The sequence below is a fragment of the Dromaius novaehollandiae genome, chromosome W (assembly GCF_036370855.1).
Source record: "Dromaius novaehollandiae isolate bDroNov1 chromosome W, bDroNov1.hap1, whole genome shotgun sequence".
NCBI classification, from domain to species: Eukaryota; Metazoa; Chordata; class Aves; order Casuariiformes; family Dromaiidae; genus Dromaius; species Dromaius novaehollandiae.
This window is the reverse complement of record NC_088130.1, coordinates 42,009,008-42,024,388: the sequence shown is the minus strand read 5'-3', so window position 1 is coordinate 42,024,388 and position 15,381 is coordinate 42,009,008. Positions and strand designations below refer to the sequence as shown.

Genomic DNA, 15,381 nt, shown 5'->3' with positions numbered 1-15,381 from the left:
AGGTAAAAAAGGAAGTTTTGTCTCCAAGTCAGACTGAAAAGTTGCATCTTCCAGCCCTTCTTGACATTAAAATAACCTGTTAAAAGCTATACTGGTGCCTGGATACTAAGTAGTTGAAGTGCTTACAGCCTTTCTTTCCCTAATCTTGGTAATGAACAATGTTCTTTGTTAAAGGTGATTCACCATGCAGTATGCTATTAGGTACTATTTTAACAACTACAGTAGCCTAGTAAATGCAAATTTAATCCAGTAAAATTAATAGGTAGAACTCCTGGGAAGTTGGTTTCTAGAAAGGCAGCTCTATTACTAGTGAATGCCTTAAAATGAAAAAGGTAAGTCATAGCACACTGACATCCATCAGCATTGAACTGTGTTCATCTAGTTTGTATTATAAATACCAAGTTGTTTTTTTTTTTAAATAAGGGGGTGAGGTAAGAGGAGAAACATTCATCTGCAGAATAATGCAAAGAATAACTTGCTTCACTAATAAAAACATGCTGTGTTCTGTAAATAGAGATACTTTTGTTTTGTAGTAGAGAAGTCAATCAAGCTCCTATCTTGCTTACTGGAAATTTTTCCAGTGCTTCAGCAAGAACTCTGTACTATCAAGATAGGTCAATACTATTGCTAGTTTCCTCTCCAAGAGATATCCTACTGTTTTACTGGAAAAAAACTCAGGCACAGTCGTGGCCTGTAGTGTAAGTAAGTCTTGATTCATAATGCTGTATGATGTGTTTCAGACTTGTTAAGCATCCTTAGCCATGTAACTTTTATCTCTACACCTTTCTCCAAAACAGATACCATAAGTCCAAAGACAACAACCAGGGTTTAAACCTCAGAGAACAACCTCAGGTGACCAGTTAGGTGACTTAGAAGACTATTAATAAGCTTATGAAAGTTTTGGGGGCAGTAAATCAAATGGGGAACTGAAGTTTAAATGCTGAATGTTTAATGTTTAAATGCTTTGTGTTATATTGGACAGCAAGAGAAGTTTCTCCAACTGAATTATATTTCCTCTGTTTCTGCTACAGACCTACTTGAACCATCATACGTCTGAAATTTACCATGGTGCAGCATATGTCCATGTGCAGTCAGACAAGCTGCAGGAAGTCATTAGGTTTGTATAAGTCTAATAGACTATAGAAACCAAACAATGAACAAGAAGAGCCTGGAAGAGAGCAATGAGTTCAAGCTGGCGTCAACCCACGTATTCCTTCCCATCAACTAGGAATGCCCAGTGTTGTGACGGTTAGCATATTATAGAGATCCATAAGGAGAATCACATTTGTATTGTGATTCAACTGCATATTACAACAGCTATACTCTGCTAAGTATAATTTGTACCTGTATTATGTTTTAACTACATTGCTCACTCAGTCTGCTAAATCAAAGTCCCATGTAATTGTAAGGGCCCTGAGGGCACTAATGGGCCTTAATAGCAATGACTACCCTTCCCTGGGGCCTCCCTTACCCTGCCCAGGCCCAGGACCCCATTTCAGCCCAGCCCCAGGCTGTCAGTCCCTGCCCCACAATGCCACAGCAGTGTCAGTCTCCAGCCCTGCCACAGCCCTGTTCCTGCCCAGCCATGGGCCGCCCTGGCCCTGAGCTGCAGCCAACTGCTCAGCCTCAGCTCTGCCCAGGCTGTACCTGATCCTGGTTACCCTCACCAGACATGTTCCTGCCATGCAGACTGACTTCCTGGCTTCACCTCGAGCCTGTCTCATCACCATGAACCATGAGCCCTGGCTGGTACAGCCCCTGCCTTACCAGACAGATTATTGCTCTTGGCTTCCTGTCCCTTGGGGAGCAGTGGCCCTTGATCCCTGACAGTAACTTCAATTAGGTAAACTTTGTACTAAACGTTAAACCTTCCATGTGTGGGGGTTATCTAAAAGAACCTGGTCAGAGAGCATTGGACTCTGACACCTCCTCTGCAAACTATTGCTGTGAACTTTATTCTAATGAACAGAGTAAGGCAAATACTACTTAGTTTTAACATGACACACAGAACATACCATGGTATAGAATATGTAGGGAGACCTCACACATTTAAATAGAATATGCAGTAACTAATACACAGTTCTAATGATGATGCAGTACTGTGGTAAGCTAGTATGATACTTAACAGACAAAGCATTTCCAGTAAGTAGGAAATGAGTCTAGTACTACCTGTTTTATTTTTGTTTTTCTTCTGTTAGCCACTTAATTCTCCTAGGATTCTATTTGTACATGTATTGGTTTCCCTGGGATAGGCATATCTGTTTGCTCTGCCCACAGGCTTACCTGCTCGTATAGCAGCTACTGAACCCTGTAAGATACTACAGCCTGATATACTAGGGAAAAGCAAATTTGATTTTAGTTCACGTTAGAGCACAGTATATCAAAACTGTGTCTGTTGAGCTGTTCCTTCAGAAAGAGCACAACCATTCCTCAAACACAGATGACATTCCACAAGAGAGGAAGGACAAGAGAGCTGGGGCATCAGGAGCCCTCCTGTTATCCTAGGTAAGGCACTCTCTGTATGAATCAGAGTCCTTTACTACACAGGGATCTTCAGCATATCCTCATCTTTTTGCTGTCTTCTAAGTGCCCCTCAGTAGGCCTGTCTTTAAATCATGAAGCAAAAAGGAGGTGACCTAGCAGTTACCTGCTTCATAATCTCCAACTGTATTGGACTGACAGCCAGGTAGGATTAGATTACATCTGCACTTATAGGACCATCACCTTGGGGTAGTTTCTCTTTGTAGAATGCAGGTTAAAACATACCCTAAAGCTCTGCAGCAAACAGTGATTGCACATTACAAGCAGTTGCAGAAGTACTATATAGAAAATTAATCTTTTACAGATTTATCACCAAATCACTGTAATCTAGCGGACATAGCAACTGATTGCTGCAGAAGGGACAAGTTATCTCTAGTCATTTAAAGATTCTCAGGTTTTAAAAGGAACACACAGTGCTTCTGCCTTCCTATCTTCTACTGATTACATAAAATAAATACAATAGACAAAGCAACCATCTGAGGCACTTATTTTTCAAGTGTCTTTCTACTACTAGACAAGAGCATTGCCAATCCAAACAAAATACGAGAACACTATAAAAGAAGATTTCAAGAGAAATATTCTTTTCATTTGCATTCTGTTTTCAAGCCTTAAAATGTATTTGGATCGCATATGCAAACTGTATTTTGAAGCCACAAGAGTATTAAAGTAATTATTTTTTATATATATATATATATATATATAAATCTCAGAGTTAAAAATCTCACAAAATTTTAGGTCAGTCGCAATGATAACCATGAAAATTAGCACCTTCGAAAAATCCTTTCTTCTCAAGCTGCTAAGGGTAAACTTCAGGAGGGAGGGAATACTGTGATAATTCCCATCACCAGTTGTCTGCCAGAGACAAAGGCAGGTGCAGCAGCATCCTGCCACATCAATTGCAAATTAACTGCACCTTTCATAACCAAAATCTTCCATCAGCTTTACTGAAAACCCTGCCCATGCAGAAACAGTTACACTTTACTCACTAAACTTTTCCATGTGTTACTCTAAAAGGAGGGCCTTTTAAACCTTTTCCTTTATCATTACCTCCGCAAGAACTTAAAAAGCAAAAGCCTTCCGTAGCTGCATGATTTGTGACTACAACTCTGATTTGTACATTAACCTTTTTTAGTAATTATTTTTTCCCAAAGGAATGTCAAACCAATATGTTTGTTCATAAGAATAAGGACAGGCAGCTTGGCTAAGAGTAATAGGAGTATTATACCTTCCTTTCCCATGTTAAAAAATCCTCTGACTTTATTTTGAAGAGAGTACTGGAAAGGCTAGCTGTGTCCTTCTCAAATGTGTGAAAACATGAAGATACTAATTTAAAACCTATCTCCAAGAATCTTAGTTAAACAGACCTGTATATCAAAGAGTTCTTCAACTCCTAAAAGAAATTATTAGTTAAACCCACTAGTCCAGTAGTTAGTAGTCCAGCTAGTATTGTAGTTCTGCTTCATCTAATCTTATTTATGACTAGGTAAGAACAACAAGCATTGGCCACCTGAAGCATTAACTACATTAGTTATGAATATATTTTTACAATACATGAATGTTGGGGGGGGAAGGGCAAGGGGTTGCGGTGCTGTTAACAGCAATGCTGTGACCCTGTCACTTTTACATAAAAGAGATGTTAGAGAATTGCATTAAAATGGCCCTAATCCTTTCTCAGGAAGGATTCCTCTGGTTCTAAAGGGCCATAGGAATAGAGGCCAAATTTTCTTCCCATTGCCATATTCCTGTTCAGACAACTACACAAAGCCATGTGAGAAAATTCTTCCATAAAGAAGGATTCAGTGGCACGGCAATAATAAAATATAAGCATTCCATTTGTTTATATGCTGGGAAGACAGCAATCTTCCTTGGATGCACAAGTGCTTGGAACCATCAACACTTGCCTAATAGAGTAAGACTAACATGAGTTTGGTGGGACAAGGAAACAACATACCAGCTGTGCCACCAAAACAATCACTTTCTCCCTCAAATTTCCATGCATTGTCGCAGACAGCTGCACACTAAGACATTCTTTCCATAGGCCAGGAGAACTATCCTAATCATCCAGTGTGATACCTTGCATAGCAAAGGACACAGAATTTAGTTTCCACACAAAGCTGTGGTTTTGAAGACACTGTCCGCTATTTGTGATTAGTTTTGAGTCTTCACTTCACACAAAGTAACGTTACTGGTTTTCCAAAAATTTTAATAGGTTTAAACCATGCTGATCAGTTTACTCTGAAACGGAACTAACAGAGAAACCAATGCAGTGCTATGCTTTTTGCACTGACTCCTCACAGAGCAGAGTAATGCTTCTGGCCTGCAGCATGACACCTGCTAGGTCAATGGCTTTGCCCAGCTTAGAGGAACTTGCTCTTTGCAATATGTTCTTTGTCAGATATGTTCCAAGAGAACAGCAGTGCTGCCAACCCACAAGAATACAGCGGGTGAGCACGGAAAAATGAGCTCTCTGCCCAGCTCTCTCATAGTTGGATCTCGGTCCCTGGTCGCATTTCTGACTGTAACTCTATAAAAACAGAAGGCAACATATACATGTCAGTCTCTATTCTAATAGGTAAACAGTTTAAAACCATTTTGTCTTACATGCAGGGAAGGGAGAGAAATTACTACTTCTTTTATAGCCTATAGGAAATTCATACATTCTAAGTAAAATGTAATCTTTAAAAAGTGTATCAAGTATTAGCTGGTAAAGTTTTGGCAGGCTTGGAAAAAAACCCAAAACTAGTGATGCAAGTTATTAGTACTTCTCTCTTAAAGGAGTCACACATGGTATAGTAAAGATTTGAAGCTTAGCAAATGCAGCATTCGCAACCCACTCAGGTTGTTCATAACCCAGTGAAGCTTATATGCTTAGTCAAAAAATTCTAGTTAATAGGGTAATTATCTGCAAGAGACTTGCTGCAGTGAATATGAATAGCAGCTTTGTAACTCAGTAACTTTGAAGAATGAAAGGGAGTAGGAGATTACCAAACACAAAATAAGGTATTCAAACTGTCAAATATTAATACATAGGAAGACACCTGAGCATGAAGATTAGATAAAATTTTCTCTTGGCTATCACTGGAAATTTAATTTTCCAGCTCAAGCCTCTTTGAAGAATTTCCCCAAATGCTATTTATCAAAAGCATCTATTTTCTGTTATTCCCAGCGTAGATATTAACTAAACAGCAAAAATAACAAAACTTCTTATGAAAGAAAAAGAACTTCTTGTCCTGTTACAAAATTACAAGTTTGTTCTCCAAATTTAATACATGAATGCAATTCTGTACTTCAGCAACGTGACCTTGAATGTCATTGTTTGCTTCTGCGGCATTGAGAAAGCAACAATCTGAGTAGGAATATATAAAAGAGAAGTGACATTTTTAAATGTTTGAGATGTTTTAAAGAAAACTGCTTTATAAAGGTGAAAACTTGTTTCACCTATAGCCTGTTTTAGTGTTACTAAAGAGGCCTTGGTTATGAGGACCCGAGTCATATATTGTTCATTTTTGTTTTTTCTAAGTTTTGTTGCTATTTTTTTGTCTACTGGTTAAGTTCACTGCTAGGGATGTGTGCTTGCTTATTTTTACAAAGCAAGATTTATATTAAACATGCCACAAACAACATTACTGTAAGACTGTTCCATCCACATAAGTAAACCGATGCCTGCTTTTTAAAAAGTTCCATCATAAAGCCTCTGTTCAATATTTGAGGATGTGACTAGACTTTCGGTTCAGATTCCTAGTAAAATCTGAATGTTGTTTTTAATCAATTTAAAACACACATTTTAAATCCAGTAAAAAAGGCTGACGTAATTTATATTCAAACTCCCTTAGGATCTCCAGGTAGCACTGTTTTTCAGAATCAAAGCCAAGATCTGAACCTCTCAGTTAAGAGACAGTACCTCCATACACAGTGCACCTACATTACTGTCTTAGCTCAGATCAGAAATGTGGTTTTGAAGTGAATCTTCCAATTGTCCCCACTTGCATTGGTTGCAGTGGGAAGCAAAGTTGGTGTGCATGAACTGAATTTCTTTGGGATGAAACCAAACCGAAAATCTGTTCCAGGAGCATGTCTGATATGCTCCAACTGCTGACAGGGACTCAAGGGACAGAACAAATGAGTGAGTCACACCACCACAAGTTTTCCAGCACATAGCAAGCACTCAAGAGCCAGCAGAAGGCTCTCAAAACCTCAAGTGCTCATGCAACATCATGGAGCGCCTCTCATGTTGCATAACACCTTCCTATTGGCTGTGATCTACTGGCCCTCTCTGGGCTGCTCAATTTCTCCATCCTCATCCACACAGTCGATAGTAATATCAACTCCTCCAACTCAGTAGATCAAGTAGAGTGCTGACGATCCAGCATGGTGTCACATTGGGATTCAAGGACACTGCTTGTAAATCTGTGCTGTGAGAAGTCCAAAAACTTCCTTGCAGGCAAGATTACTACCTTGTGGCTGTAGCACGAGATTACAAATCTCATGAGATGAGCAGTATCAAATCAAATTTAAGATGAAGGTTGCCTTTAGCAAAACCTCAGACAACAATCAGCCTCAAAAGCTTACCCTTGAGGACACTTTGAGGCAGAAAGAGATTATTGAACAAGGCTCTATTCAATGGACTGTGGCAACTGTTTTCTATCCTTTCTGTTCTCATTTCTAACACCAATACTCTGCTCAGCCCTCCCTGTCCCCTACCAAAATACCTACCATGTCTAGCTGCTCTGCCTTCCCCTGGTCAACAAGGTCCCAAGTGAGACAGTCTCCCACAGTATGCTGTTGAACAAGGCATGAAGGTAACCTACCAGTGGACTTTGATGGCCACCTTATTCAGAGCTCACCTTCCTCTGCTTTTCAAGGTACCTGAGGCAGAAATAAGCTTATGCCAGTACTTCCCACTACTGTGGAGAAAACTGTGCTTGAGAACCTGGGAGCTGTGGGCAAGAGGGCCATAAGCAATAGACAGCTGCACTGCAGGTGTTCAGCAACTGGCAGGCTTACTTCTCTCTTCTTGGCAGAATAAAGGTATGAATTCTGAAGTGATGTCTGACACTGGCAGAGCTGTAGTGCAGACTTGTGGCAGATGGCCTCAGTTGTGCACCTTCACATCTACTACATTCACTTCTTATTCTCCAGAATCCCCAGAGCAATGAGATCCTACCAGCCTGAGCTCATCTCCTGTGCCTCTTATCAACAGAGCATCTGCAGTGGTGAAGACTCCAAAAATGGCATTATCCCCATCTTTCTACTCAGTCCTTGAGAAGTCTGCAGCAGTCTGTAACAGCCAGTCAAGGGAGTCCTCCCAAAGTATGTGCCATGAGCATATGCATAAGCTTGCTGTTCCTTCTCCATTGCACTCTTGTGTGGCCACACTCAAATGCAGAAGAGGATTTACTCAGCAAGCACCACAGTATTACTTCTGAATGAGAAGGAACAGAAGCAAGCCAGGTACAGGATCAGGAATAGAAAAGGCATGATGGTGGTTGGGGTAGGGACCATCACCTCCAGGAGACAGATGAAAGTAAAGTATGATGCTTTCCAGTGACCTGCTTTCCTCATCAAAGTTTGTCCTCATAAAGCTCTCCCTGGTTCAAAGGATTTGAACTTTGGGTTCAAACCCTCAAAGTGCTAACAGTGAAAATGTCACGTACTCAGCACTACCTGTTTCAAACCACTCCTGTTGCACCTACTTGCTAAAGTAGTTAGAGCCACTTTCTCCATAACAGGCTTACACCAAATAAACAGTCTGTACTGAACCTTTAAGCCATACAAAGTAGTAAGATCAAAATATGGCTTTAAAATCAAATACCTACTATTACTGAATAAAATGATTCACTTCAGTTACCAATTGATATTTTACTTCCCACACATTACTACATGGCTTAATGGTAATATTCCAGTAATCCTTTGTGCATCTTTAATACAGACACTAAAAATATTATCTGCAGTTTTGATAAAGGTGTACAGCTTCCATCAAACCCTTTTAATTAAGATCATAATGCTAGTTTAAATGCAAGAATCTGTACAAAACTGTCATATTTCTCCCTGGTGAATTACAAACTCCTTTGAAACATCTTGATTAGAAGCTTGAAAGAAGGAAAACCGTTCAAATTTTAAGTCAGATTCCTTATGCTGACCAGCACAGCAATACATTGCAAAAATTCTCTTGATCAAGACTGCATATTTATAATCTTTCTAAGTACTGGTGAATAATGGTCGTAAAAATGGCATTGTTTTCTATGAAATACCAGCTGATACAGGAGACAATAGTGAAATTAGAAACCTACGATACAGAATTTCCTGTAAGAACAAGCAAGAATTACTAGTCTTTGTAGCACTAGATGACTATACAGGCATAAGAGGTAATTGCTTCTGCTCTCACCGTGTATCCTGCAGAATTGTAGGCAGAAGCCAGATCTGATCTCTTGCTGCTGTTGGGCAGTTATGCCTAATCTGAAGAGAATCTGCCTCCAAAAATAAGTCTGCCACTTGCTACCAGGAAGCAGACATTTTAGTGGTTAAGAATGAAGTGTAGGGTGTTTTTTTAATGATAATACTTGATTATAGAGTGAATGCATTTGGACATCAAATACATGGCGAGAAGACTTCACCACATGTAAAAGTGATTATAAGACTACAAATTAAAAAAAGAAAGGTAGAGGAACTGTTGTTTTATAGGCTATTTGCATCTGCATCATATTTTTTTTTACAGCCTTAGTAATACCTAGTTACCTTTGGTTTTTTACTGTAAAAGACACATTCCCTAGGTTACAGAAAAGAGATTCGTGAAACATACCTCTCTGCAAGGCATAAACTGCAAAGGCAAGAAATATCAGAACACGTATTCTACCACTCCATGTACAAAAAATATTACTAGCCTAATTTGCTGCCAGGAGCATGATGGTATTTTGATCACAGCCCTGTAGTTCAAGTGCTAAACAAGAAGTGGAATATATTTTCAGCATACCTGGAATGGCTAAAGGACAGCAACAGGACAGCCTTTTCCCTTACCACTGATAAAGGGTATGCTTTATAATTTTTTAAATTAAGATATTTTTATTAGGAGAAAGAATGCTTATGGTCTTCCATATTCCACGTTCTCCTGATTGACATGATAGGAACTAGGGGCAATTGCCATCATATTTAATGTGGTATTGTTTGACAACAAAAGGAAATTATATGAGAACATACGCATGAAGACAAAATTAACTAAGTGTTAAATGGCAGTACCTGGAGTGCGTAAGGCTGAAAGGATGACCCTAAGGAAGTGAATGGAGGCAATGAGAGATGACTAAACTTTGTATATATACACAAGAGGAAGACAAGAAGAAGGGATTGAGGGAGGAGAGAAAGAAGGTTGAGGAAACACAGGGTTGGGAAAAGAGAGTTTTTATAATACTCTTCATGGTTGAATAGCTAATAGCTTAGCTAAGAAAAGGAGGAGTGTTGCATTTGTGGGGAATCCCAAAGGCAAAAAGGACTGCTTATACAGGGCTTTGAGTGTGCAAAGATGCTCCTAAGAAGGAGGTGGCACATGCTGTCTTTTTGGCATATGAATGGAAACTAGAAACACTGGGACAGCCTGGATAACAAGCAAAACCTGAGGAGTGGGAACAGCAGGGACGTCTGGTTCCTGGATATGAAAAAGCAGAGTCAGTTCTACATTTTGTCTTATGATTATCTCCTCCCATTGCTGACACCATTACCTGCCTGGTTCTCCAAATCCTCTTTTCCTACTTGTATACCTGTATAAAGCGTCATACTTTGGCTCAAATGTTGGACGATTTTTCCTTATGTCCACATCCTCTGCAGAGCCAATCTATTGCCTTAGTAAACTAAACGTAACAATATATGTAAAAGTAAGCTAGCAATTTAGATATTTAAGAAAAGCTCTCAAAAGCATCACGACTGTAAGATACTTGATGGTTAGCAAGAGCTACATTTGGTTACCTGGATAGATATTTTTAACTTGCCAATAGGAATCTTATTCTCCAAGACTTGACCTATTGGTATCACTGGAGTTTCCTGGGTCATAATGAGGGAAAAGCTTGTTCCTGAACTTCCTGAAGCAGGAGTAACAGGAACTCAAGCCATCCTTCTCCCATCTGCAGAAAATGAGTAATTTAAGAGTATTCACTCTAAATGTACCTTATAAACTGAAGTGCCTCCGACAATCCAAACCATGTCTACTTTACTTTTTAATTCTGGTGAATCCAGAAGAGCTAAAGCATCATCCAGACTTTTGGAAAGATAATGTGCTCCCTTTGGGGTTTCCCTAGAAAAACAAAGTTTTATTACTTAACTTAAAGGACATTCATCATGATAATCAATACAAATCTAGACATACAATGTATTTTGCTGAATTTACAAGTGACTAAATCTTTCACATTAGTTTACTATTTTGAAATGCCTATTATTGCTAAATCATTTTAGAATTCTCACCTGACTGCAGTATGCTTAATAAATCAGAATTCAATCATAAATGTGACTTAAAAAGCATTATAAGTTATAGATCTGAAGTTTTGTATCAGATGGGAAAAAAAAAGCATAAGTGAAGAACTTAAATATCTATATATCTAACCAAATATGGACTTCTACCCAATTCTAAAGCATTAATATTTTCCCAATAAAACTTGTCAAAAAAAAGCCCCTTATGCTCCACACCTCATATTCAGCCAAAAACCCCACCAAAGCTTTCCAAAGCAATAAACCACTAGAAGCAAACATTTCTATTTAAGAATGTTTGGATGATTGTGGGTGATGCATTCAAGAAGAAAGCTCTGAAAAAGGACATGTTCTTTTCCCTTAAATGCTAATAAAAGTAAGCCTCAAGAAAAGTGAATAATGAAGTCAGTAACCAGAAACTAGAGCAATAGAATTAAATACATGAGTCATAAGGACTAATGACATGATGGTTTCTATGTAGATCCAGGACTAGTATTTATTTTATGCATAGAAGAATAAAGTAACAATATCATGCAGAAACAACAGGAGAGATTTTCTAAACAGATATAAAAATACTACATTTAGAATTACTTTATAAAGTCATGCTGTTTTTTGGTTTAGATTTGTTATTTGTTTTACAGACTCATAACTCTTCAGATACATACTTGAGCTCTCTGCTGAGCACTATATTAATTCTGTCTTTTAAAGGACGATTCTTCTCAGGAATGGAAAACCAGGTATTTTTACCCATTATCAGTGCATTCTGTTTACCTGAGTAAGAGAGAAAACATTTATTTAAAGAGAATTTCTTCTCTGTATTAAACTTGCTTTGGTAGTTTAGTGACATCTACTGGACTTTACCTCCTCCTTCTGAGCTCAATTTCAGTAGTTAGCAAAAGAACAAGTTTAGGCTCTGATTCTGAAGTTATTCACATGCATAGAAGAACATGTTTGTGCCTAAAGCCTTCGTAGGCAGCTAACACCAAACCAAAGTAGTCTTATGCACAGCTGTAAACTTTCAATTGAAAGAGCATCAACAAGTTATGTTACATGTAGTATACTGCCCTTGGCTCAGCTATGTCTATGGGGACAAATTCATGCCAGTGTGTGAGACCAACTCACATCCTCAAAGTCGTTCTCACAATGTGAATAAATATTCTTGTTCTCTGCATAAATCCCAAAGCAGCATGGAATAGTCTATTTTGTGTTTGTATGTTTTATCATTCTAGTTACGTGATCAGGAATAATTGCCACAGCTTTAAGGACAACTTTTAGAAGAAAAATCAGCTGAATTTAATCCAAAAACAGAGGTGTAACAGATGTTCAAACATATTCTAGAATTCACCCATAAATATTATTTGTGATCAACATTCATAAGCTCATTATTTCTCATATATATCCTATCAAGAAGGTTATCAGCATTTCCCTTTATGAGCAGATAGAGTAGCCAGAGAAACGAACATGGAGAGTGAGAGACTCATACAAGGTAACACAGAAAGTTTCTTAATGCAGTAGAAGGGATTTTGGAAAGAATGAGATTTGTTCACAGCTAACTCTTCCTGCTTTGGTCTGAGAGGTCTTTTCTGGTTTGGTTTGAGAGATGCTGAATCTATTATATCACACCAGAGAACTGATGTTTCAAATGTGTATGAGAACTGCCTAAACGCCTTTTCCTGTAGATAGTGTGCTCTATTCCTAAACTTCTCTTTCCAAGAGATTTACCGCACTGTCAGTTCAGATACATTAGCACAGACCAGTGGCATCACTGTCAAAGACGAGGCACAAACTGTTTAGGAAAGTATGCTTTCTCTTACTGAAGATCCATACTGGGATGCATACTGGATCAGAACAAAGGTCCATTTAGACGAATATCTATTTTTTCAGCAGTGGCCACAGCAGTTATGCAAGCAGATCAAAAGCAGGATCAAGTGATGCTTCTCCACTGTATTCTTCCCACTTTCAAAAATCTGTGACTGGGACTTTTTTGAGCCAAATGTGGCAGCCCTCCTGTTGAGTTTCATGGAAGCATAATCCATCAAGAGCTCTGGTTATGAAGCAGCTTCACTGTTTGGCATCTAACATCATAGCTTATCAAAAGATTTGCATGCAGGATAGAGTAAACTTTTTATTATTTATATTTAAAACATCTGTTGTTGGTTATGGGTTATTTGTGTCATAAAATGGAATTTGTAGACATATACATTTGTGTTCTGCTTTTTTTGTACACTAGGTTTCAGTGGGCTGAGTTAAGTCTCCAAAACACAATTAACATCCTTCACTTAAGGCTATTGTTAAAATGAGATTAAACATTCTTTATGGAATATAGAACAGACCTCCAAAGCAGAACATAGGAATGTCCCTTGATCAAAACAACAATGCACGTTAGGCTGCTCAGAAATCTTAGTGAACAGGTGAGTTTTGCTAGATGGTGTTTGAGCAGGGGATTTGAAAAAAAATAAATAAAAGAAGAAGAAAAGAGTAACCACACTGGAAAACAGAGAAGCAGCAGAAAGCTGAGGATAAACCATCCTGGCCATGATGGCTATGACTGCACCAGATGCAATATGTCAGTCAGGGAGGTCCTACTCCTCCTCTCCCAGTGCCCCCTTCCCTGGCTGCCTGCTCCCACCACGTACTTGTGCTGGCAGTCCCAAGGGAGGCCCAGACAGTAGTCTGCTGGGTTACAGAATTAAAACAGCTTAGTGAAGAGTCAAACAAACAGGAAAGCCAGGGCAAAAGAGGAATAGGGCAAGGCAGCAAGATGTGTCTGTTCTGCAGTGGAAAGCACCCAGTCAGATCAAATTAGCTGACCCATCCCATCTCTTGCATTCCTGCTTGCTTATGCTGATTCCCATGATTTTTTTTGATGCTGCAGTAATAGGTTTTATTTCACCAAATCAATAGAAACTATGACATTACTTTGTTGCAAAGGTCTCATTAAGCCTGCAAGTTAGTGGTGCATACAATCAGCATGGCTAGGGTTTTTTTTGTTGGCCAATACAGCACACTTGGATGGCTCAGCACCCAGACAAACACACCAAACTTGTCACAAGAGCCAGAGGGGGGAATGAACGGCCAAGCATGAAGTACACAAAGCAGTTAGATAAGCTAGCACAGACTGAAAAAAACTGTTAATAAACCAACACACAAAAAAATAACAACTTTGTAACTTGTTCAGTTGGAGTTGTAGGTAGAGATGCTGTTTTCTTGTCCCTTGGGAGACAGAACTTTGAAATTCTGTTTGTTTGCAAAGTAATTGCAGCAAAGAAACATCTGATTCATCTCCAACTTCTTCCTCTAACTTAGACTGGCAGATTATGTATTTATAAAGGGGTTAAATACTTTTTGGACCTTCAGTAAAAAAAAAAAATCCTTTGTCTGATTTATATAAAAATACAAATGCTTTTGTTTAAAACATGAAATATTAAAACAAGAAATAGCAATACATTATATAATTCCAAGTCTTCTCCTACTAATGAGCAAACAGAAAGGGCTAGGCAACGTTTTGAGGTTGATGAGGCTTGGGAGGGGGAGACGGGCAGTCGGCCTGGGGAAGCAGGACTTTGAAGTTTTGGAAAAAGAAAGTTACAGATCTTTTCTGTGACCGATACAATATGAACTAATTTTAATAGGGGCATATTAAGGCAACAAATACAACATTACCTTCCACGTGGGATGTGCTAGTCATTCTCTGGAAATACTTAAACTCATTCCTAAAAACAAAACACGAAAGAAAACCACATTACAACATCATTTATGAATAATTTTTATTTCTCTAGTTGTAAAAAACCATAACGTAAGCGCTGCCGGCGCCCCGGGAAGGGAAGCTCGCTGGGGCCAGCGCGGCCCGGCTCGGTGCCATGTCTGAAACGTGACCTTTCGGCCCCGAATCTGCAGGGGAAAATTCCCCGGGCCTGAGCCCGCCGGCAGCCCCTGCACCCCGGCCGCCGCTCCCGGTTCGGACCCCGCCAACGGTCGCGGCGGGAGCTTTCCCGCCCTATCCGCCCCCCGCCCAAGACTACAAGTCCCTGCGCGCAACGCGCGGTCCCTACGCCGCCCGCCGGCGGGCAACACGCAGCGTTGCACGCTGGGAGTTGTAGTTCTCCTGATTCCGCGGCGCCCCGCGCCGGCCGCGCCTCCGGCAGGCCCGCAGTACCTCAGCGGGGGCCAGGGGAGGCTCCCGTCCTTCCCGATGCCCATGTTCTGGCACACGGCCACGATGGAGTTGAGTGAGCGCACCATGGCGGCTGCTGCCCCACACTTCGGAGTTAGCGGCGCGGGCGGGCCTGGGGCGGGGCGGCCCGCGGGGGCGGGAGATCGTGGGTCAGGTGCCGCTACGCCGCGCCTGCCGCTACCGAGCCGCTGGGGGTGCGAGGACGCCGACGCCTTCCC

At 40.1% G+C, this 15,381-nt stretch overlaps 1 protein-coding gene and 1 long non-coding RNA gene across 8 annotated transcripts in view; one reads left to right on the top strand and one right to left on the bottom strand.

The window, feature by feature from the left end:
- Positions 1 to 13,189, top strand: part of LOC112983663 (uncharacterized) — a 27,943-nt gene extending 14,754 nt beyond the window's left edge. For 3 of the 5 annotated variants that reach the window (XR_003259286.2, XR_003259285.2, XR_003259288.2), the window contains one exon: positions 1,032 to 3,190. This is a non-coding gene — a long non-coding RNA (uncharacterized LOC112983663). Of the gene's footprint in view, positions 1 to 1,031; positions 3,191 to 7,680 lie in introns of those variants that run through there. The other 2 variants (XR_010385609.1, XR_010385608.1) reach the window with 2 other exon arrangements.
- The window catches only part of LOC112983662 (dihydrofolate reductase), a 19,949-nt gene extending 4,568 nt beyond the window's left edge, over positions 1 to 15,381 (bottom strand). For all 3 annotated transcript variants that reach the window (XM_026100918.2, XM_026100919.2, XM_026100920.2), the window contains exons 1-4: positions 15,146 to 15,381; positions 14,653 to 14,702; positions 11,655 to 11,760; positions 10,693 to 10,819 (exon numbers count right to left, since the gene is read on the bottom strand). In XM_026100918.2, coding sequence (XP_025956703.1) covers positions 10,693 to 10,819; positions 11,655 to 11,760; positions 14,653 to 14,702; positions 15,146 to 15,231 — 369 coding nt within the window. In that variant the 5' untranslated portion in view covers positions 15,232 to 15,381. The remainder of the gene's footprint in view (positions 1 to 10,692; positions 10,820 to 11,654; positions 11,761 to 14,652; positions 14,703 to 15,145) is intronic.